We start from the raw sequence: 24,023 nt of genomic DNA on the forward strand, positions 1-24,023 counted from the left end.
TAATGTTGCAATAAATATTCTCGTACATATATCTTACTCTTGAGGAAGTTTTATTTCTGTAGGTAGAATTGCTAGGTTAAAGGGTCTATTGCGTATAAAATTTAACTGTGTCTTTCTTAAATATTGCACCCCTTCCTCCTTCCACAAACAGTATGCAAGCGTGCTTGTTTCTCCACAGACTAACCAACAGCAGTTAATAGCATCTATATTTTCATCAGTTTGAGAAGCAAAAATATTTCATCTTCTGTAAAGTGTGTTCAGGTTCTTTGCCAATATCTTTTGCCCATTCATTCAGTTTCACCTCTTACTGGTTTTGATAGGGTTCTTTACATTTCATAATGTTAACACTATTATATGGTGAAACCAATTTTGTATTCTAGTCTTTGTGTTCAGAACTCAAGGACTTGCTGCTTTGATGTCACCAGTAGAAATAACTTGATACTGAAAGCACTATCAAATTTATTGTAAACCAATTACATATTGCATTGAAATTGGCTATGAAATCTCACGATCAATGACTAGTCCTTAAAGAGTACCCTAAAAGCAGACCTCCACCCCACAGCTGTTGTGCTCAAGCCGATGTTGGCGATACTCTCACTGAAATCCAGTTTTGTCCTGTTCTTAGGATGCTTGAGGAGACCTGTTAGCGCTCGTTTCATTTGCCCCTCAGGACAGTTAGTGACTGGTTATTACCACGTTACATAAAGTAGTACCTCTGTCTCTTGTTAACACAGGGCACCTGTGCACTAAACACAATGCTGTGTTGTGTGGAATTCTCTTTTCAGGAAGAAGAGTCACTGAAGACACAACTGGCATACTTTACTGACAGCAAACACACAGGCAGGCAACTAAAAGATACATTTGCAGATTCCCTCCGATATGTAAACAAAATTCTAAACAGCAAGTTTGGATTCACGTCTCGGAAAGTCCCTGCACACATGCCTCACATGATCGACCGAACAGTTATGCAGGAACTGCAAGACATGTAAGTCTTGCTTGTGTTTGAGTTGTGTGTGCCCAGAGCCAAGGCTGCTTGAAGTTTTCGTCCTCACTATGCTGCGTTTATGGCTCTGACACGTGATGAGTAGTATGTCGAAGGTATAATCTAAATAAGTGGGAAGGAAGATTCTGACTCCACAAGTGTTAGGTACTGTATATATTTTAAATATCCAGCTCTCACGGTATGTTACATTTGGACAGGTTCCCTGAAGAATTTGACAAGACGTCATTTCACAAAGTGCGCCACTCTGAGGACATGCAGTTTGCCTTCTCTTATTTTTATTATCTCATGAGTGCAGTTCAGCCACTGAACGTATCTCAAGTTTTTGATGAAGTTGACACAGACCAATCTGGTGTCTTATCTGACAGAGAAATCCGCACGCTGGCTACCAGAATTCACGACCTGCCTTTAAGTTTGCAGGTATTGTAATTTTTTTTCCCCTAAACGTCATGATATTTTGAACTAAACTTTTACATTTGATACTTTCTCTCTTTCCCCTACATACTTCAATGGAATGCAAGTACAAGTAATTCTTCATATTTAATGAGTGGGTTCACAACTAGTCCATTTTAAATGCCAGGATTAAAATCAAATTTGAAGTTCATATTTTATAAGATTACTTTTTTTAGGCTTTCAGTAGGGATTGTAATTGTATTGTCTGGAGACGAGGCAGACCATACCTGCAGATAAGATTCTCGTGACAAGTTCATTCAGGGGCTTCAGGTGTGGCCGAGTGGAGATCTTAGCCAGGCCCACGGTGTCGCAGAGCCCCTCTGTCATGGCATCCTTTAGTCCCAGGAGCAGGACACTCACTAATGGAGAGCTCCAAGATGAATCCAGCTGCAGGACACCCATCTGGTGATCCCGTGGACCACCCTGTGTAAAACGGTGCCTCGAAGTCCCGTATGTTCTACTTTGAGACAAAGATGGGTTATTTGTATTGTTTCATTCTGCTCTTTTTAGGGTGTCTTTAAGAATCATATAGTCAAACCCTCTGACGATAACGCTTAAATTTTGGTGACTTTAACATTTTTATTTTTAAAACCACAATTGTTACTTGTAACGTATATAGGTTTATCCTTTTATTTTTGCTTTGTTAGGACTTAACAGGTCTGGAACATGTGTTAATAAATTGTTCGAAAATGCTTCCTGCTAATATCACTCAGCTAAACAACATCCCACCAACTCAGGAAGCGTACTATGATCCCAATCTGGTGAGTGCCGTGGGTTCTTTTATGTAAAGTAGAAAGTATATCCTTATCGGGTGTTAGTTACATCATTTCTGTAGAGCACTTCAAAAACTAGAAGCAGGCTCTGTTTATAGGCCTTTGGTGGAAATCAGTAGCACAGATAATCCAGAATCATTCATATTTTTCTTTGGAATATTTTTTTTTCCTCCCTAATGGATGTTAAGCTAATACTGAGGTTAGTTGCTTATGTTCTATAAGCAGACATCCTATTCACTAAGGATAGCGGAAGATAGCGCCAGAGTATACTCATTGGCTTGGGAGAACAATCCTGAGGTTAAACATCAAATGGAATCCCATCTTCATCAAAGCTCAGTTGCTTTGATGCTGGCACTTTCTGGATCTTACCACTAGGGGCAGTGGATGATCTATACACAAGTATATCAGAGTAGCATTTGGCTGAAATGATTGGAAGACTTTGTTGATTGTAAGATGCATCCCAGCTTCAGAGAAATGATAATGTGGAAAAAAAAAGTTAGAATTGATGGACCAAGGATATAATACAGCCATTATGTGATGCTTACAGTTAATTTTTACTGATATATATGGAAGAATGTTTATAAAATAAAATTAGGTGGGGGGAAAATGGGTACTGCCATATACAGAATATGGTTTGAACTATGGAAAACTCCTGATACCTTCACACACATCCCCAAAATTAATGAAAATGACAGTAGGTTAAATCACAGGTAGTTTTTTTTTTTTTAACATCTTTATTGGAGTATAATTGCTTTACAATGGTGTGTTAGTTTCTGCTTTTATCACAAAGTGAATCAGCTATATGTATACATATATCCCCATATCCCCTCCCTCTTGCATCTCCTTCCCACCCTCGCTAACCCACCCCTCTAGGTGGTCACAGAGCACTGAGCTGATCTCCCTGTGCTATGCGGCTGCTTCCCACCAGCTATCTGTTTTACATTTGGTAGTGTATATATGTCCATGCCACTCTCTCACTTCGTCCCAGCTTACCCTTCCCCCTCCCCCTCCCCATGTCCTCAAGTCCATTCTCTACATCTGTGTCTTTATTCCTGTCCTGCTCCTAGGTTCTTCAGACCTTTTTTTTTAGATTCCATATATATGTGTTAGCATACGGTATTTGTTTTTCTCTTTCTGACTTACTTCACTCTGTATGACAGACTCTAGGTCCATCCACCTCACTACAAATAACTCAATTTCATTTCTTTTTATGGCTACTATTCCTGTGCGTGTGTGTGTATGTATATATATATATATATATATATATATATATATATATATATATATATATATATGTTTTGTTTTGTTTTGAAATCATGCAGTGTGCAGTCTTGTGTCCGGCTTTTGAACATAGGTAGTTTTTTTTATATATAAATTTATTTATTTTTATTTTTGGCTGCATTTGGGTCTTTGTTGCTGCACGCGGGCTTTTCTCTAGTTGCAGCCAGCGGGGGCTACTCTTTGTTGCGGTGCGCAGGCTTCTCATTGGGTAGATTCTCTTGTTGCAGAGCATGTGTGCCACTCGGGCTCAGTAGTTGTGCCACTCGGGCTCAGTAGTTGTGGCTTGTGGTCTCTAGAGCACAGGCTCAGTAGTTGTGGTGCGTGGGCTTAGCTGCTCTGTGGCATGTGGGATCTTCCTGGACCAGGGCTCGAACCCGTGTCCCCTGCATTAGCAGGTGGATTCTTAACCACTGTGCCACCAGGGAAGCCCCATAGGTAGTTCTTAATATCGTTTTTTCACATTAGTATTTTCCATATTTTCTATAATGAATAGACTACACTTTCATAATCATAATAACGTATTTTTAAAAAACTGACCATCTTGCAAATGTTCAAGCCCTATAATTAACTGCAGATGTTTGTAAATGAATGTAGAGAAGAGTAATGAATCAGTTAAAAATCTGATTCCTGAAAGAAGGCAATCATTCGTTTGGCATTCATTGCACACGGCAGGGATGGTATTTCTCACTTGTGTTCTCGGAGGGTCCCGGGAAGCTCCCTCATGAGGAGACAGTGTGAGGGGCAGCACAGCAGCTTTAGGAACCCGTAGACAAACTATAAGTGTTGCTGATCATGCGTTGGTTAGTTTAGCATGTGACATGGGTTTGTATACAAATGTGTCACTTAAAGCCAGTTCTCTAAATATTCTAAAACTTAAAACTCTGAAATCAACAAAACTGAGGTAGAGGTATAAGACCTGGTGTCAGCCCTAAGGGAGCTTGCTCTAGTGGGGTAAACAGGCATGAATCAGCAGGTGGAGACTAGTTCTGGGTTGTGGGTTCTCAGGAGGCCTCGCATGGAGCTGATGCGCAGTCAGGCTGATAAGAGAACGGCAGCTTGTCTTGTGAGCTGCAGCAGTTTCTTCTGGATTTTTGGCACAATCCAGTAAAAATGCTTTGTCAGCCCCAGACTGTTATACAGAGATGTTAGTAGTTCTTTCAAGTGTGTTCTTAATGATTAAAAAGGCACATTTGTAATCACTGTAGGTGTTTTCCCTGCCTCCAGAGAGAATAGAATCAAAGTTTAAAAAAAAAAAAAAAAAAGAAAGTAGATTGCATAGGCTAAAAAACATTCTCAGTTTTAGGACTTTTCAAACAATGATAAAGCTCTTTTCTGTTTTCCTCAAATTTGGAGTTACCCCCAACAAAGCTAATATAATCAACTCTAAATCATCCAGAGGTGTCCTGGTTTAAAAATTTTTTTATGTATTTGTCAAAATAAAGTTCTACCAGTTATCAGAGATCTGGGCACAGCCTTTCTCAGATCTCAGGAGGGGCACAGTGAGCCGAGGGTTCCAGGCTGCCCTGACTTGCCTTTTCTGGTATCTTCTTGGTGGGCAAACCCAGAGCACTGGACAGAGGAGGAAGAAAGAAGAAAGTGTGCTGGCCTCCTAAACCGTCTCCCCTCAGCCTCTCCCCTGGACCAGGCCTCTCTGGTCTTCACTCTCTTCGGGACCACATTGTGATCGTGCTGACAGGTTGCCTTAGAGGCTGCTGACGTCACCCCAGATCCAGGGAGCTTTGCGAGTGGCTCAGCCTGTTTCAGTGCTCGCTCCAGACTTGTCTTTCACCATCTGTATTTCCACATCCGTCCTTTCACTTGTCTGTCTTTCCTTCTCTATAAACTTTGGGTTCCTAGTAAGATGTTACAGTTACCAACCCCTTGCACTCGTATAGAACTTAGAGAAGAGTGTTCCTTTCTAAGGAAGATGATCTATGCGTAGAAAACAGTTATTCATCTTTCCCTTTTACAGGCGTGATGAAAGGTTCTTGAGGGATTTTAGGGCTTTTTTTAAAGAAATGCACACATATTCATCTATTAGAGTATTTTATTGTTTTACCAAATATCTGGCATGAGGTTTAGAATCAGCAAATATCCCTTGAATGCTAAGGATTAAGTAAGTAGGGGCTGCTTTGCTAATGGTTATAAGTTAGTCTTGAGGCCTATGCAAATAAAGCTGTTTAGAGCATAAGTACTAATTATACAGACAGCATTAGTTAACATTACTCAAGTGAACTCTTAGCCAAGGTGTTGGCTTCATTACTGTAATTAACTGTTATTACTATAAGAATGACAGCTTAGCTTATGAGTATCATATAGACCAGTTCATTAGTTTATCTTCGAAATTTATTTTCATTTTGAAAAAATTATAGCAATCACTTATAAGACTGTTTTAACAGATAGTGTGTAGTAATGTGTGATTAAAATAAAACCTTATTCACAGTAACAGGAAATTAGCATGCGGGCCCTAGTATGCCATTTGATTTTTTAAAAATATTACATTAAAATAGTCATCTTAATTACTGAGTCTTTCTGTGCCCCCTTAAATTTTGCACCTGATATGAATGCTTCAGTCGCCTCACCCTAGTCTTTGCCCTGAGGTAACGTCTGTATTTTCTCGCAGCCACCAGTCACTAAAAGTCTAGTAACCAACTGTAAACCAGTAACTGATAAAATCCACAAAGCGTATAAGGACAAAAACAAATACAGGTAAGTACTACATACATTTTCCTTTTGTTTAATTTAAGGATAATTATGAGTGGTATTTTCATAATTTTACCATAGTTTATCTATTAAGCATTCTTTGAAATTTATGTGAGATTATTTTCTTTAGTAATGTGGAAAAATTAAGTCATTCCAAGGATGCTGATTTTTTTAAAGTTTTATAAAATGCTTTTCTTATTGAAATTTTATTTTACATATCCACATAAATATTTAAACTCTTTAAATATGTTTTGATATTAGATTTGAAATCATGGGAGAAGAAGAAATTGCTTTTAAGATGATTCGTACCAATGTTTCTCATGTGGTTGGCCAGTTGGATGACATAAGAAAAAACCCCAGGTACTGTTGTTGTTGTTGTTGTTTGTTGTCGTTGTTTTTAATTTAGAACATTTTAGGTTCACAGCACAATTGAATAGAAAGTATGGAGAATTCCTGTAACTTTAAAAATATCTTTAATCATGCAAGTAAACATGAAAAAAAAGCAGTAGGACTAGAGAGACGGGAGTGGTTTATTTCTGTTTGGAGCAGACGGAAATGTCTAATGGTAGAGGTAGTGTCTGAAGCGAGAGATGGGAGTTGTGAGTTGAGATCGGACCCCGCATGCACAGGGACGAGCATGGACATCTCAGAGTCCAGTGACAGGACTGCTCGGCGAGGCTGAGGGGCGGACGGCATCGTCGGGGAGGTGAGGCCAGACGGCTAGCACTCTCAGAGCATTTAGAGAAGTTGTTTTGGTGGTTAGACCTATCTTTGCAATTCAAAGTAAAGTTCAAATTAGCTTCTGAGGAAAAAGGAATGCTACCATAAATGTGAAAATTAATCCAGTAAACTGCAGTCATTCTTTGGGGATAAATTCAATGTTCAGGTTTACGTTAACCTTGAAAATTTCCAGCCTGGCCCCCTAACAGTTGCCCTAGTTCAATAAAACTGGTTAAAATCTGCATTTTTGAGTTTTGAACTTTAGTGGGAAATAGGTGTTTCAGTAGTTTCTCAGAAAAAAAAACCTTGGCATATGAAATTGAATGTTTTCATCTGAGTTTTTCAAATGCTTCTGGAAGTTTTCAGTTTTATCTCATTTAAATTATGATCTTAATTATACATGATCAGAGGTGTAAAATTTCCAGGCATTTTAAAGCCATGATATTTTTTCTTAAAATTCCATTCTTGAGTTTTGGGCAGGGGGGAATATGGAGTTTTAAGAAAAATGAAAATATTTTTAATACTTATGTAGTATATTCATAAAATATTTCCTACAAAATAACAAACATTTCCCACAAGCTAAGCAAACAATAAGCCATAATAATTAAGAACCACCCAGCTTACAGCTCTTTTTGTACATGCTGTTCCCTTCTTGGAATGCCCTGCTCAAATTTAAAAAAACAAAAAAACCCTTAAGAGCCAATTTCAGTACTTGCTTTTTGCTTCCCCCATTCTATCGACGTGCTTGCTCAGTCCTTGGTGATCTGAAGTGAGATCAATTGAGAATTTAGAGTTTTTAGTTGTACCCTATACTTTTATGTCTTGTGCCAGTTTGAAAGTTGTTGGGCGAGAGGATTCACAGACATCTTCATGATACTTAAAGGGATAGGGTTTTGCTGAAAAGACCCAAGGCAAGACAGGCTTTTCCAGCAGTGTCTGCCGGGCCCAGATACGTCCTATAACCCTGAACAGATTTTATCATTTTTAACTCCTGTTTTACTTTGGGGGGCTCATTTTTAAGTCAGGAGTGGAAAACCAGCCTTCTGACTGACTTACACTTTAAGGACAGGTTTATCGCATTAACAGGGAATCTAGGATAGGCAGTATCTGGGCTCTGCTGCCCTCCTCCCTTCCTGCTTGTGTTGGCTTCATCCTCAGGCTGGAGATAGGGCAGCTGCAGCAGTTCCAAAGTCCCTGCAGACACAACCATGTTCTGAGGCTATAGGGGACTGTCCCTTCCTGTGTGTCGTGTGTTGTTCCCTCCCCCATTTCTATACTGTGAAGGGGAGGGATTCACTTAACGCTAGTCAGAAGCTGACTCTGGGCTGGGGTGCGGTTGCCTACCTTTTGAGTCAGCTCATGGGGGAGAAATACTGAGCAAAATGCAAGTTCTCATAGGAAGGAGAGGGAGTGTTTGCTGGGCATCCAGCAGGGTCTGCTTTAGTTACCCTGTGTCTACACATACTCTTTGTCTCATACACATACTTTCTTCTTTAACTTTTCCCAACTTATTGAAAAATTTTGAAGATACAGAAAAATTGAAAAAAATAGTACAATAAACCCTTAGCTCAGACTTTTAAATTTTCAGCATTTTGTCATGTCTGTTTGCTCTCTCTCTTCATCTCTCTTTATGAACACAAAAACACACAGGTTTGGTTTTGGTTTTTGTTTGCTAAACCATTTGAAAATTAGTTGCAAACATCCAGACTCTTTACCCCTCATTATTTTAGCACGTCTTCTTTTTTTTCTTGGCTGCATTGGATCTTCGTTGTGGTGCGTGGGCTTCTCATTGTGGTGGCTTCTCTTGTTGCAGAGCACGGGCTCTAGGCGTGTGGGCTTCAGTACTTGCGGCACGTGGGCCCAAGAGCACGCAGGCTTCGGTAGCTGTGGTGCATGGGCTCAGTAGTTGCGGAGCACGGGCTCTAGGCACGCGGGCTTCAGTAGTTGTGGCACACAGGCTCAGTAGTTGTGGCTCACGGGCTCTAGAGCACAGGCTCAGTAGTGTTTAGCACATCTTCTAAACAGAGTCATTCTCCTTTATACCACAGGACCACTAACACATATCCAAGAACCTTAACACTGACTAAAATAATACCATCTAATAGATGGTCTATATTCAGACTTCACCAGTTGCGTCCAGATGCCCTTTACAGCTGTTGTTTGTTTTTAATCTAGGAAACAGTCAAGCCTCATGCATTGTATTTGGTTGACATAACTCTTTAATATCCTTTAATTTAAACTTCCCCAAGTTTAGAGAAGAGATAGGATAATGAACTTTCACTTACTCATCACTCATCTTCAATAAGCAGAGACTTTTTTCCTCTGTTGTCTTTTATAAGCATTTATGTTTTTAACTTTGTTGGTTTGAAATGGTATCAAGTTAATTCATTGCAATTAAGTCCATAGGTTCCCCATCTCTTTTTTTTAAACCATATAAATGTTTACATGTGTATATGAAGAAATCAGATTATATATTCTGTAGATTTCCTGAACTTTGGACTGTTCTGATTGTCTCCCAGTTGTTTAACGTGTTCCTCTGTCCCCTGTATTTCCTGTAAGTTGGTGGTAGGATCTGAGGGCTTTATTAGACTTGATAAAATTGTAAAAAAAATAAAATTAAAATTAAATGTACTTCAAAAGTGGTGTTATCCCTACCTACTGTTTTAATGGGCCCTCAGTTTAGTGACTTTTGCCGGGAAGGGAACTTGAAACAAGTAGGGAAGCACCACTGTAACCTACTTTTTGCTGGAACTCTAGCATCTTACAGCCTGGTTGGAGACATGTTGAGAAGTCGTCATCAATCTCATAAAATCTATAGCTATAAGGAACCATCTCTATCGCAATGATCTACAGGACTGTTCTTAGTAATGTAACTGTATCAGTTCAGAGAACTCAGTTGTAGGCATTTAGTAGTTTTTCCCTGGATGCTAACAGAATGCTTCAGTCAGGGACATGCCAAATAGAAATCAAAATAATTTACAGAACAGTATTCCCCTAGAGAATCCTATCAGTAAATGCAACAACTTGGGACATAAGTCCATTTAAAATATATTTGGAATCCACACTTCTTTTGTTAGGTAAGGATCATCCTTACGATAACCAGTAATAACCCTGGGTCTCTCTTGTTTCCAGAAAGTTTGTTTGCCTGAATGACAACATCGACCACAATCATAAAGATGCCCAGACAGTGAAGGCTGTTCTCAGGGACTTCTACGAATCCGTGTTCCCCATCCCATCCCAGTTTGAGCTGCCAAGGGAGTATCGAAACCGTTTCCTTCATATGCATGAGCTGCAGGAATGGTAAATTTTCCTGTTTCATATACGTACATATGTGTATTTTTTTTTTTTTAGAGCGATGAAATTTCTTTACTGTGTTACTTGCTTTGTAAAGTACACGTATAGTTTTTACTGAGCACACTCTCTGCGCCTTATTCGTCATCACTGCCATCAGAGTGGCTGCCCTGTTTCTTGAGTACCTGATGGGCAGTATATTTACTCTTTACAGTGAAAGGTGCTGCTCTTGTTGCCACGTTACAGGTGAGAGCACAGTAACAGAAGTGAGTGATTTGCTCAAGGTGGAGTAGCTGACAAGTGGCAAGTCCAGCCTGATTCCGGACGCGCCACACGTTCGTTCCACTGTATTCCAAAGCTGCTTTAGAATGTTTCCTTCTTTGATTTTTACTACCATTTACTACCAACACTTAATTAGAAAGATAATTTTATCTTTCAATTTAGGGAAATTTTTGACCCCTTGCCTGCCCGCCATGCCAGGTACTAGGAATAGGGGCAAACCTCGGAGATACTGCGGGTTCGGTTCCAGACCACTGCCTTTCCCAGTTCACATAAAAGTTATGTTCAGACTATATTGTAGTCTATTAAGTGTGCAATAGCATTATATCTAAAAAAAAAAGTACATTCCTTAATTTAAAAATATTTGCTAAAAATGCTAACCATCATCTGAGCCTTCAGCAAGTTGTAGTAATATCAAAGGTCATTGATCATAGATCACCGTAACAAACATAATAATGAAGAAATTTGAAATATTGCAAGAATTACCAAGATGTGATACAGAAATACGAAGTGAGCAAATGCTGTTGGGAAAATGGTGCCGATAGACTTGCTTGACACAGGGCTGTAGAGTGCAGTAAAGTGAGGCCAGTTAGATGCGGTATTGCCTGTGCAAGACGGAAGGGACACTGCGCCGGCCTTCACCGGAAGCCAGCTAACCAGCCGTGACACGGAGGACGATAGGCTTCAGTGCTCTCAGAGTACAGAGGAGGAAGCAGCTAGTTCCATGATGGGACGGTGACATTTGGACTCGGTTTTGAATTATGACAAGGACTTTTCCAGGTAGGAAGAGTTCCCGGTAGAGTTCCTTTGTACCTGCAAAGACACCGAGCTACAGAAGACAGTGCTGTGGACAGGGAAAGGAGAAATTGTGAAGGGCTATATCTGAATTAGACATCTTTCTTTAGAGAATAGGGCTTCCCAGGAGAGATTTTTTTAGATGTCTGTCTCATCAGAGTTCAATTTGGAAAGATAACTAGCAGTGGTTGCGGGGTTGTGCTGGTGAGGAAGGCGTCTGGAGTAAGGCAGTGTTGTCTGGGAACTCGAGGCAGAGAGACAAGCAGTAAGCATTTCAGTTGTCCTGGAAACAGATGGTCAAGGTGTGAACCAAGGACATGGCCCAGGGAATAAAGAGAAAGCAGTAGATACAATTGGCAGAGATTTGACAAAGGAGATTAGCAGACCTTGGCAGCTAGAACTCTTCGGTGTCTTGCAGTTGGGTAAGTGAGACAATTAGCATGTGTATTGCTACTATGTACATATTTTTATTTTCATAAGGAGAAGTTGTTACTAAATAAGTTGTCTTTTAGCAATGGCAAGGAAGGACTTCTCACCATTTTCACTTTCCTTTAGCTCAGAGGAAAAAAGGTCTTTGTACGGTTCCAGCCGTCAATCCCCACAAATCCAGTTCGTGACTAAATTCACCTTCAAGGGCCCTACTGAATAAGGAAGGAGTGGGTTTGAGAGTAGCTGGAGAGGGCTTTGGTTTCTGTGTTGTACAGATGAGGTGAATCAGGTGCAGGTTGCTCTTGGCAGTTCCCTGATCTGGGGGCTTCGTTTTCCTCAGCCCGCCCTGCTTCTGCGTCATCTCTCACTGCTGACCCACCAACGCCGCCCTACTTTGTGTTGGATTGGCCAAGAAGTTCCTTCTGGTTTGTCCACGTTACAGAAGAAAACCTGAACGAGCTTTTTGGCCAACCCGGAAAACTTTTTCCTTCTCTTTCCTTTCGTGATCCTGCACTCCCGAGTCCCCTGTCATCTTCCCCTGGTTTCCTGCAGTGGCTTTCTTCCTGTCCCTGCCTCAGGGACAGCAGCTTCCACACTCAGAGCAGCCCATGTGGTGTGCTTGTCACTCCTTGTAGACTGTGAGCGCTCGTCGGGGCAGAGGCTGGCACTCCCTGTCCGAGCCCACTTGCATCCCCGGTGCATGGCAGGTGCTCAGTGCCTGGCTGGCGGAGGGGAGCTCAGCTGCCCTTCAGCTGTTACAGGGTTCTCTGGTCACTGGGGCAGCTCATTAGCTGTGTCACAGCCTGTGGCTTCTTAGCTCTTCAAAGTACACGTAGATTCTGAATGATACTGTAGACGTTAGAACTCACTGAGCTGGTTTTTGATCTCTTAACGTAGGAAACACAGGAGGAAGAACAGGGCAGGGTACCATTCGGAATATGTGACTCAGAGTAGAGACACCCACTACCAGGCAGGTGTGAATAAGCCTGGAACTCAGCACAGAGGCCTGAACCTGCCAGTTGTTAGCATATCTTCTAAGCCTTATGTTAAGCATTTATTTAATCTTCATAACAAATTATTATTTCCAAATTACAGGTGATGAAACTGCTGTACTCATTTATCCCCAGTATTCTATCTCCTAGTCCAGTTGATTCCACCCTCAGAATGTCTCTTCTGTTGCTTCATTCCTTCCATTCTCACTGCCCTAGTACAGCCCTCATTCTTTTCTCTGCCCAGACTAACCAGATTGCCTGCCTCTGGCCACCTGCTTTGACATCCATCCTTCAGACGGCCACCATTTGCACCCTGATTGTGACACACACACGCTATATATCATCCCCCTTCCCACAGAGTATTATGTCCAAACGCTACTGCCTGGTTTTCCAGAACAACTGCAGTTCACACCTACCTGCTCCTCCTTGGCCGAGTGTCCCTAGTGCCTCCATGGCAGACTTGGCTCAGTTCTGCAGGACCCAGCTTGCAGCGACTGCTGACACTCATCCCCTTTCTCAGCCACAGGCTCTCCTTCCCCACTGCAAGGCTCAGATGAAGTGCCACCGTCTCTGTGGTGCTTTCCTCATTTCGCTGTTTTTCCACAAGACTCTGCTTTTGATAATAGATATTTCTGTCCACCTGTGTGATGGCTAGTTGTCTGCACGTCAGCACCTCCCCAGGTTTGCAGATACTTTAGAGGAGGGACTTCTCCTTGTCACCTTGCCGTATCCACAGGAGGTGTTGGTTGGATGACTGAGCGAATACAAATGAATGGAAGAGGGGATTTTGTTTAATTTGTTAAAAATTCTAATTTGAAGCCCTCTCCCCTGCCTGGGTAACTTTTACTGATTCAAATATTTACTATAACAATGAAAAATCTGAACTCAGGTGGGAAATGTATAATTATGTTAACATTTTAGAATTGCCTCCAGACATTGTTTTTGTGTTTCACAACATTGTTTTTGCTAAACTAGTATAGTTTGCTAAACTAGTAAATGGTATATAGTTTTACTTAGTTTTACTAGGTGATGATAGTTAAACCCTACACAGAACTACACATTTTCCTTCTTTTCTCTCTGAACAGGAGGGTGTATCGAGACAAATTGAAGTTTTGGACTCATTGTGTGCTAGCAACATTGATTATGTTTACTGTATTCTCTTTTTTTGCTGAACAGGTAAGTTTTATATATTTTATGTGGATATCAAACAGTATTTCTTGGTATATTAACATCTGATTTTTTTTTAAAGAAAATGATATAAATTCATAAGAAAATGTTTATTTCTCCTGTTGGCTTATACACATATGTTAAATATTTCATAATATTCAGGCAACAGTCATAATCGCCTTTTTTTTCCATTTATCTTCTAAATCTATAACCAGTATTCTTTGTACCTGGAGCTCAATAAATAGAGCTTTTCAGTTTTAGCCTGAAGTCTACAAGTCAAACTATTTTAAACCAAAAAACCCACCTCGAATCCACATCTGATACTAATTTTCTGTGGGTCTCCAATTTTCTTTCTTTTAATCTTTCTAAACGAGTGGCCACAGTGTCCCTGGCCTCCCTCTGTTCTGCTGACGGTGCCTGGCTCGGGCACACGGCCCGTCTCCCACTTACATTTCCTTTGAGCTGCTGGGAGTTCATCCCCACACAGGCGCACACACAGCCACCTCCCAGAAGTTAGAGGGAGATTTGTGAGGTCAAGAGAAAGGGATAAGAGAATCCTCATTAGGCCACAGCAGGCGTGAAATGCTCTGAAGAGAAAGGATTCGGAAGGAAGGGACGGGTGTCTGGGCTGACCCGACTTGTGCCGGGCAGGCGAACCTGCCTCATTCCAGGTGACGCTCAAGTGGAGCTTTTCCGGCTGTCAGTCAGGATGGGAAGCTTACACTGAGTTTATTTACAATGAGGAGATGGCGGCCTGAGAACTGAGAGCTTTAGGATAAATAGCCCTGGGCTTCGTGCTGCAGATGGAAGGAAACTCAGGAAATAAAGGTCTGACAGGCGAGCAGGACTGCAATTTAACCTTCATCTACTTCCCAGGGAACAGAAACCTTCTCTTGATCTTTTTGCCATTGTTCTTGGCAAGTAAAAATCTTAGAAAAAAAATCTTAAACGGATTGTACCTGCTTTTAGAACAGAGGTCCAGCGAGGAACCTGTGAGTCAGCTGTGTGCTGGCCTGCGATGGGGAAGGAGAGGGACACTGGCTGAAAGGAGCAGCTGGTGGCCATGGAAGGAACAGGAGGGCCTTTCTTCGCTGTTGTTTATACCTGCAGAGAATAGGGGACCAGAGAGGCAGGAGGAGGGGGGGAGGAAGGGAAGAGTAAATCCCCTCTCCTCCCTGACACCCTGCTCTTCACCTACCTGAATCAAATTCCTTCACTTCTACACACTCACAAACGAGCCAGTGCTGCCTCGTCCTCTGCCCCAGAATCCCAGCTCGTCATCCAGACCATCGTGGTCCACGCTTGGGCAAAGCTCTGCTTTCACCTCAAGATGGAGCAGTAGAAATTGAATCTGTAAAGAACACATTTTTCTCATTGAAACTTTCTTATAAAGATGGTCAGGTTTTCTATTTCAGACGTATCATGGATAAACTGTTTCTATTAGAAGTATTTATCCAAGTTCTAAGCTACTAAGTTATAAATGAACTTTTGTATTTCAACCCATTCATGAACTTGAAAATACAGGCAATGCTCAATGATTATTGCTGTGGTTACTAAGTATAGGAAAAAAAGTGGTGATAGAATTCTTAAAAAAAAATTAAAATTCCAACTTACACATGTAGTCATTTTCAAACCCAGAGACAATATCTTAATGTCTGAAGAGTCCGTTTCCTTCAGTAGAAAGACCTGACAAACAGACATTGTGAAAATAAATATACGTGGTAATTGCTATGTAAAAATCTGTAGTTTTTATAGGTCTTAAAAAAATGAAACTTGGACCAAAGTAACTTTAAACCTACAAAGCCAAACAAAATCAGTGGTTGGTTTCGTTTTGAGGGGAGGAATGATGGAGACTTGTTTGCTGTCTGTTTTTTATGTATAGGACTGTGGAAAAGATTAAGGTCATAGGACCCTCAGAAAGAAAGTTAAAGTTTGTCAACCTGGAGAATTAAAATTTATTTTCTGTCTTTCATCCTTTTTAGTTAATTGCACTTAAGCGGAAGATATTTCCCAGAAGGAGGATACACAAAGAAGCTAGTCCTGATCGAATCAAGGTATAAAAGATCTTCATCTGAAAATCTACCTCAGCTTTCACTGACCATTTTAAAACTCGACATCAGAGATGTCTTCGTGATGTAATGCTTAGCCAGCTTGGCCTGAAGAAGGAAAAACATCCAGTATAATAACTTGTTTTCTGGAATGAATATAGCCTACTGACCAGGAATTGCTTAACCAACACACAGAAAGTTTGTGTTGAGCAGCTCTGGTTTTACTTTTAAAGCATCTGCTCATGGACCGGTGTTTCTTTTAATGAAAAGCCTCACTGATGAGAGACAGCAATGGTTGCTATGGGAACTGAGCAGCTAACTAATATGAGAAGCCTAAGCCAGCTCGAGTGCTTTTGCTAAGAGTCCCCAGTCTTTTGCATTCCAAAGCTTTTTGCTGTGGTTTTACATTTTGGGGTTGTTTTGTTTGTTGCTTTTTTCCATTTCTCATTTTTAAAGTAAGTAGATACTAAGTTAACTAAGTTATCCTTGCTTTTGAAAACAATGAATTGGGATGTGTAAACATGTTTTTATAGATGTTATTTAACTAATGAAGCAATATCACATCCTATTGGCAATATCTAAATTATGGATTTTATTAACATTTAAAACAATGTGATCTTAGCCCACTTACCATTATTTATGAGCTCAGTGACTGACATCTGACACTATGTACTTGTTTTCTTCAGCCCCTAAGAATACTGTGATTTCATGTGGAGGCCTGATTACAAAGGGCTAGAGTTAAGTAGCTGAGCTACTTGCCAGGTGTAATTATGTTTCGAAGATGTACATATTCAAAAAGAAGTGCCTCATTTTAGAAATGAGTAGTGCTGATGGTAGTGGCCCATAACAGTGGTATCTTCTTTAATACTCACCAGTATATTCCAGTAGCTGGCTCTCAATTAGTTTCACATCATGAAGGATCAGGAAACTTTTTCTGTAAAAAGCCACATGGTAAATATTTGCAGGCCACATGTGTCTATGTTGCATGTTCTTTGTTTAGTTTAGTTTTTAACAATCCTTTAAAAATGTCAAAACCATGTCTAACTCGCAGCTGTACAAAAACAGGCCACCAGCTGGATTTGGGCCATAGGCCATGGTTTGCTGACCACTGGGATAGAGAATTAGTATTTTTATGTGTGGGTTAGCCCTGATGTTCAGCCATGTTTTATTTATGTCATTGTACTGTGGATTTTATGTGTCCTTTTTGAACTCTGACAGGTATTTTAGATCATGATCTTAACAGTATTCTTTCAAAATGGCGTACATATTTTGTAAAAATAACTTGTAAATAACTGTGTTTGTGCTGTAAGAGTTATGTATTTCAAAAATTGAAGTCTCATAAAAACTTAAATTTTATCTGCTGCTTTGATTTTTAATCTTTGAGGAGTGAGTTCTTTATCCAGATTCAGAAATCATTTGAGTGCTTATATGGCATGTCAGGATCTGTCTGTAACACTGAAATTAAGTGGAAAACAGTGTAAAGAGAGGGTGGTTGGTAGTATACAACCTGGAGAATGTCATTATATGGGGGAAAGTAAGTTCTAAATGGGATTTATGTGGTAAAAAATTAGGGGTTATCTGGGTATCTTTCTTAACGTGAAGAATTCTAGAAAAGTTAGAGAAATGAATATTTGGGTGTGATGGAGATTTCTGGTCAGGTGAATATAACCCACACCTTATTCAGAGCTTAATAGATAATGAGATGGATAACAGAATCAGAATATTCATAGAATCATTTATCTAATGATTCAGTAGAATCATTAGAACAAAAGAACCTCAGAAGTTGAGTCGTCAAATGGTCTTCAAGAATTTTAAAGCCTCAGAACCAATAGTCCAAATGAAATCCTCTGGAAGACCAGTATGTAACACAGAAGAGGGAAAGCTGCTCATCCTCCCTGACCCCAAGGTGGTGCCTCCAAAACCCCCAGGCTTCACAGGCAGAGTGTCAAAGCCCCACATCTTGTATGTTATCATCGAGGACACCAAGGCCAGGAAGATTACGTGACTTGTCCAAGGTCTCACAGCCAGTTGGGAGCAGAGGTGGGCTGGAGCCCAGCTTGTCTCTTTCTCTAGTCCCCTCCAGGCCATGCCGCCTCCCCAGGACACAGTGGCATGTGCGGGTGAAAAGCACACTCTCTGCGGTCCCACTCACAGGGTTCGAGTCCTCGCTCCTAGACACTGATTGCCAAGGTTCAGCTTTCTCTTCTAAAACGTAGGAGGCAATACTGGTGTCTGCCTACCTCATAGGCTTCCGGTGAGGATGGAAGAAATGACATATGCAACATACCCAGCACAGTGCCTGGCAGATACTCCTGCCTGATCAATGTCAGTGGTGAGGATGATAGTGAGGAAAGTATGTGAAGGATTGTAATCCAGGTCAGGGGTGAGGTTTCCAGTGTAGTCTTTAGGATGAAATTATTACATTGCCCTTAGCTAAGAAAGTGACACATTTTCTGATTAAAAATATTTTTTGCCTACTTTTTCTTCAAGTGTTTATTTTTAAAACCGTTTCTACATATACCAAAAAGCATACAAATAATGATCAAGGGTTTAAAAGTAAAATGTGATTGCAGCTTAGGTCAGAACGTTTAAGGAAGGAATAGCACTAATCCCCCAAAATTCTTCCAGAGTGTGGAAAAGAGAAGGAACACATTGTCTAATTTTTCCGTCAAGGTCAGCACAACCCCACACCAAAGCCTGGTTCAGTTGCCACAAGAAAAGAAAAACCATAGGCCAGTCTACCTCATGGGAATCCCAAACGAAACACTAGCAAGCCAGGTTAGTTCATTCTCCAAAGGAGCAGCTCTTGATGATCAGGCTGGGCCCATCCCAGGATTGCAGGTTGGCCCAACACTTGAAAATCAGTGCAGTTCACATCAGGAGGACCAAAAAGGGAAACTGCATGTTAATCTTTTTTAAAGAAAGCAAGGTTCATCGAGATTAAGAAAAAATTTAAAGTAGAGTCTAGCATAATAACTTCCCATCCATCAATAGTTATCAACATTTTGCCACATTTGTTTGCTCTATTATTGTTCTTTGTTGCTATATTTTAAAGTAAATCCTAGACTTCCTGGAGACAGGGAGCTGGGAGGGAAGGGGCTTCCTGTCAGTCTAATTGCTCCTCCTTCCCAGTTGCCGTGGTAACAGCTGCCTGCATCTTACTGAGCACATTTTATATGCTAAATGCACAAATCTAACACTTGCTTAAGGAAAAAGAAAAAGGGGTACAGGAGACGCTCTGCCAGGACTGTAGCTCAGCACTGCCCATCCTTGCCCCTGTCTGCATGTCAGCTTTCTCTCCATGGTGGGGCTGTGGCAGTTCCTGGCTCACATCCCGCAGAGAGGCAGGAAGCTTCCTCTCTGGCTCTAATATTGAAAACCTTGGTGGAGATGAGTTACTGTGATTGGCTCAGTCTAGGTTCTGTCCCCATTTCTGTGGCCAGGGGATGGAGACTTTTTACCAAAAGAAGAAGGGAAGGGGTGCTGGGCTGATAAAAACACCACTCCAGCTTCATAGAACAAAGATTGGGTGCACATGGACGTCCAAGTTTCTGGATTAATTACTCAAGTTGAAGGCAAGCTGCCATATTTGAAAGCAACTGGAAAAATCAAATCTGTTGATTAGAATACAGTAGACCTTATAATTTTTTTCATTATTGAAAGGATTCAAAGAAATGTATGGAGAGCATCAGTACAGTACCTGTCACATAATAAGTGCTCCAGAAGTGGTTCACAATTAGTCCCCAGTTCTTTCTGATCTTCCTTCTGTTTTTCCTCCCTTGCCAGTCTTGTCCTGGCCACACACTGTGCCAGCCACATCACATTTTTCCAAACATGCTCTGCACTTTTATGCCTCTGTTCCCTTGCAAATGCTGTTCTTATTGCTTGACCTGTGTTTTCCTTATCTGTTAAACTCCTGCTCATACCTCCAGATCCATCACCAATAGTTGCTCTACTGAGGATTTTCTAAAAGACTGGCTATGTCACCTTGAGTCCTTTGAGACTATGACTAAGGACATAAGGGATATAATATTTAAGCTTTCAAACGACCTTGACAAGATTCTACAGCACTGCTGACTAAAGAACATGAGAGGGACGGGGATCGAGATGGAGTAAGAAGATGTGGAGCTCACCTCCCCCCACAAACGCATCAAAAATGAATCTACATGTGGACCAGTTCTCATGGAAAACTAACTGGAAACTTGCAGAATAATTCCTGTACATCAAGGCTGCAAGAAGGATTCCCACGTGGTGGGGTAGGATAGGAAGAAAAACATCGGCTTGGAACAAAACAGAACAAAACAAAAAAAACCCAGAATTCCCTGGTGGTCCAGTGGTTAGGACTCCACGCTTTCACTGCCAAGGGCACGGGTTCAATCCCTGGTCAGGGAACTAGGATCTCACAAGCTGCACAGCGCAGTCAAAAAAAAAAAACAGCATTGGGTCGAGACCTGTGCCCCTGAGAGGGGACTCACAGGGGAGGGGAGGGGAGGGGAAATCGCAAGGGCAGAGACTTGCCCTGAGGAGTGAGTGGCCTGAGCCACAGACTGGGCGTCCCACGCAGAGGAGAGAAGCCTAGACCCCGCTCGTGAGAAGTACACGGGTGCTGGCTCATCCCCAGACAGGGTGGAGAGAGGTCTGCCCTAGTGGCTGCTATCTTACTGCACGCCCCATATGAGCTGAATGAACACCCCACTCCCCTCACTCCACACCACAGCTTGGTACTGGATCTAGCGCAGCCAGGTCCTGGGAAAAGACTTGATTTAGGATGCAGAAGTGGCTGGGAGGCCTGGGGTATGGTTCAGGGGCCTGGGGTATGGTCCAGGTGGGGTGGCAGAGGCCACTGGCATTTACTCAGTGTCACAGAAGCAGCCCAGACTTCTGACAGCAGCCCAGCTGCTTCAGTGCCCACAACCAGAATGCCATGAGCCCCAGCCAAGCAAACGCTTGAGCCCTGCCCATTCCACACCACAACATTGCACTAGATCTGGGACATCCACAACAAGGGAAAAGATGCGACCTTAGGCTACGTCTGAGTGGAGCTGCAGACACCTGTATAGGCAGTGCATGGGACCTCTGTAAGTACACGTGCCCCACTTACTTCTGCACTACCCTCCTTTGGGGCAAAGGCCCCGATGCAGAGAGAAGGAAAAAACACAAAGGGAGCAGAGCCAGCTCAAGCCTGACCCTCAGGGCATCCACTCCAGCCACTTGGGAGCAGGCCCTGCCCCTGCCGCTGAGCAGAGAGGAAGTCCGCCTCACACCCTGTGCAGACTCTAGCAACACCAGCCACACCCGCTATCAAAGCGGTAGTGGACAGCACACCCTGAGGAAAGATGTAGCTGACATCCACATCAAATCCAGCCCTCCCATCAAAGACATTGTGCACATGCAGTCTACACAGGGATGCTCCTACACACCCCTTCAAGACAGTAGATAACTGTTAAACCTAAATTCATAGAGACAGAGAAAGTTAAGTGAAATGAAAAGGCAGAGGAACTACTCTCAATTGAAAGAGCAAGAGAAAACCCCTGAAAAAATAATGCAACAGAGATAATCAGCCTACCAGACAATGAATTCAAGAAGTTGGGGGGACACACAGTTTTTCGAGGCCAGAGCCCACTGTGTCCCCCTTTGCCTGGCAAGGTAATAAAATTATCCTTTTCTACTTCACCCAAAACTCTGTCTCCAAGATCTGATTCGGCACCAGTGTACAGAGAAGCTGAGCTTTCTGCATCAATTCTGGCACAAATCTGGGGCCGACTTGGGGACGGTCCATGGGAGGGATTCCTAGAGGCCAGATTGCCTGGGACCCTTGCCTGGAAAGGCCAAGCCCTAGTCATACCCCGTCCACCATCCTGGCAGCTGGAACTCTGAGGCGGGAATAGACAGTGGAAGAGGGACTGCTCTAGCAGATTCTGAGGCTCTTTTTGCCTTGAGGATGCTCCTCTCTTCCTTCTGCCTGGGTCGCCCTGGACTTCCGTCTCTGAAGAGTTATTTTGGGGAAGCAGAAGAGTAGCATTCGGGAAGTCACACCTCTGCCAGCATTTTGACTTGAATTTTCTGATCTATGTCAGACACCACAAGGATTAAAAAATTCCCCCACCCTCTTCAAAAAGATTTTGGCTAAAGAACTGAGGATGACACCTGGATCAAGGTTGAATAAAGGCTTTTCCAGCCAGAAAGCAAGAGACCCGGTGTTGCTGGAGGAGAGAAAAAGAGCAGTAACCTGGGCAGCAGATTGAAGAAAAATGGAAGGGATCCTATGACATTCTTCTTAATACTCATGCCTCTCTGAAACTGGATGGAGTAAAACTGTGGGTACATCACACCAGAGCAAGAAGATTACCAGAGATTGACTAGCCAAGCCTGCCTACAGCCAGTGAACAGACTCTCAAGAAGGAGACATCTCACTCTTTGGGAAACTTTAAGTATCTGTTCCAACAAATGAAAGTTCTGTTTTCTTATCCTTTCTAAGATTCTGTTTTCATACCTTCTACCTATAGATTCATGTGCTGTTTCTTTACATATTTCTAACTGCTAGATATATGGTCAGCTTACTATTTCCATGTCTTCAGGATTGCCTTGAAGGGTTTCCCCATCCAGGGAATGGTTTGGAAACAACTGGCTTCAGACTTATTCTCTTGAATTCCTTAGGAAATGAAATCTATTCTGTCTAATAAAGTTCTGATTGTCAAAAAAAAAAAAAAAAAGAAGTTGGTAATAAAAATGCTAACTAAATTAAGAGAATCAATCTAAGCACAGATCATTTTAACAAGGAACTAGAAACTTAGGACTTAATAAAAAAATAGATAATTCAATTTCTGAGATAAAAAGCACTCTAGAAGCAGTGAATAGACAACTAACTGACACAGAAGAACACATAAGTGATCTGGAAGACTGAATAATGGGAATCACCCAATCGGAAGAGCAGACAGAGAGACAAAACAAACAATGAAAGCAATATACGAGATCTATGGGATAGTATAAAACATGCCAACTTTCACATTATAGGGGTTCCAGAAGGAGAAGACAGAGAGAAGGGGATTGAAAATGTATTTGAAGAAATTATGGCTGAAAAATTCCCAAACCTAAAGAAGGAAACAGATATCCAGGTACAGAAAGCACAGAAAGTCCCCAAGAAGATGAACCCAAACAGACCTATACCAAGACATATCATAATTAAAATGGCAAAAGTCAGAGAATTCTAAAGGCATCAAGAGAAAAAAAAGAGTCATATACAAGGGAATTCCCATAAGGTTATCAGCTGATTTCTCTGCAGAAACTTTGAAGGCCAGAAGGGAGTGACATGATATATTCAAAGTCCCAAAAGGGAAAAACCTGCAACCTAAGATACTCTACCCAACAAGATTATCTTTTAGGATAGAAGGAGAGAGAAAGAATCTCTCAGATAAGCAAAAATAAAGAAATCAGCAATATTAAATCTACCTTGAAAGAAGTGTTGAAGGGTCTTCTCTGAAAGGGAAAAATCCCAGTAGGAAAGGCAAATATGTAGTAAGGATTGAAGATCACTTAAATAAGCCAGTAGATAGATTTTAAAACTTTTTTTAATTGAAAAGCAGCTATAACTACAATAAACAGTAAAGGGATAAGCATGAAGATATAAAATATGACATGAAAAACAAAACATGGTAGAGGGGAATAAAAAATGTAGATCTTTTATGGACTTAGAGATGATCATATTAAGTAAGTCAGAAAGAGAAAGACAAATACCATATGATATCACTTATATGTGAAATCTAAAATATGACACAAATGAACCTAAAATATGACACAAATGAACCTATCTATGAAACAGAAGCAGACTCACAGACACAGAGAACAGACTTGTGGTTGCCAAGGCAGGGGGTGGGGGTGTTGGGGAGGGAAGGATTGGGAGTTTGGGGTTAGTAGATGTAAACCATTATATACAGAATGGATAAACAACAAGGTCCTACTGTATAGCACAGGGAATTATATTCAATATCCTGTGATAAACCATAGAGAAAAAGAATTTTTAAAAGAATGTGTGTGTATATATATATATATCTGAATCACTTTGCTATACAGCAGAAATTAACACACTGTAAAT

General features: G+C 41.4%; 1 protein-coding gene across 9 annotated transcripts in view; it reads left to right on the forward strand.

Annotated features, from left to right (window-relative positions):
* GNPTAB (N-acetylglucosamine-1-phosphate transferase subunits alpha and beta) overlaps positions 1 to 17,307 on the forward strand; it is an 81,964-nt gene extending 64,657 nt beyond the window's left edge. For all 9 annotated transcript variants that reach the window (XM_082419307.1, XM_082419308.1, XM_082419310.1 and 6 more), the window contains 8 exons: positions 786 to 985; positions 1,201 to 1,420; positions 2,101 to 2,214; positions 6,131 to 6,216; positions 6,472 to 6,570; positions 10,063 to 10,230; positions 13,802 to 13,892; positions 15,866 to 17,307. In XM_082419307.1, coding sequence (XP_082275433.1) covers positions 786 to 985; positions 1,201 to 1,420; positions 2,101 to 2,214; positions 6,131 to 6,216; positions 6,472 to 6,570; positions 10,063 to 10,230; positions 13,802 to 13,892; positions 15,866 to 15,943 — 1,056 coding nt within the window. In that variant the 3' untranslated portion in view covers positions 15,944 to 17,307. The remainder of the gene's footprint in view (positions 1 to 785; positions 986 to 1,200; positions 1,421 to 2,100; positions 2,215 to 6,130; positions 6,217 to 6,471; positions 6,571 to 10,062; positions 10,231 to 13,801; positions 13,893 to 15,865) is intronic.
* The last annotated feature ends 6,716 nt before the right edge of the window (positions 17,308 to 24,023 follow it).

The sequence above is a fragment of the Balaenoptera physalus genome (genome assembly GCF_965194825.1).
Source record: "Balaenoptera physalus genome assembly, chromosome: 13".
NCBI classification, from domain to species: Eukaryota; Metazoa; Chordata; class Mammalia; order Artiodactyla; family Balaenopteridae; genus Balaenoptera; species Balaenoptera physalus.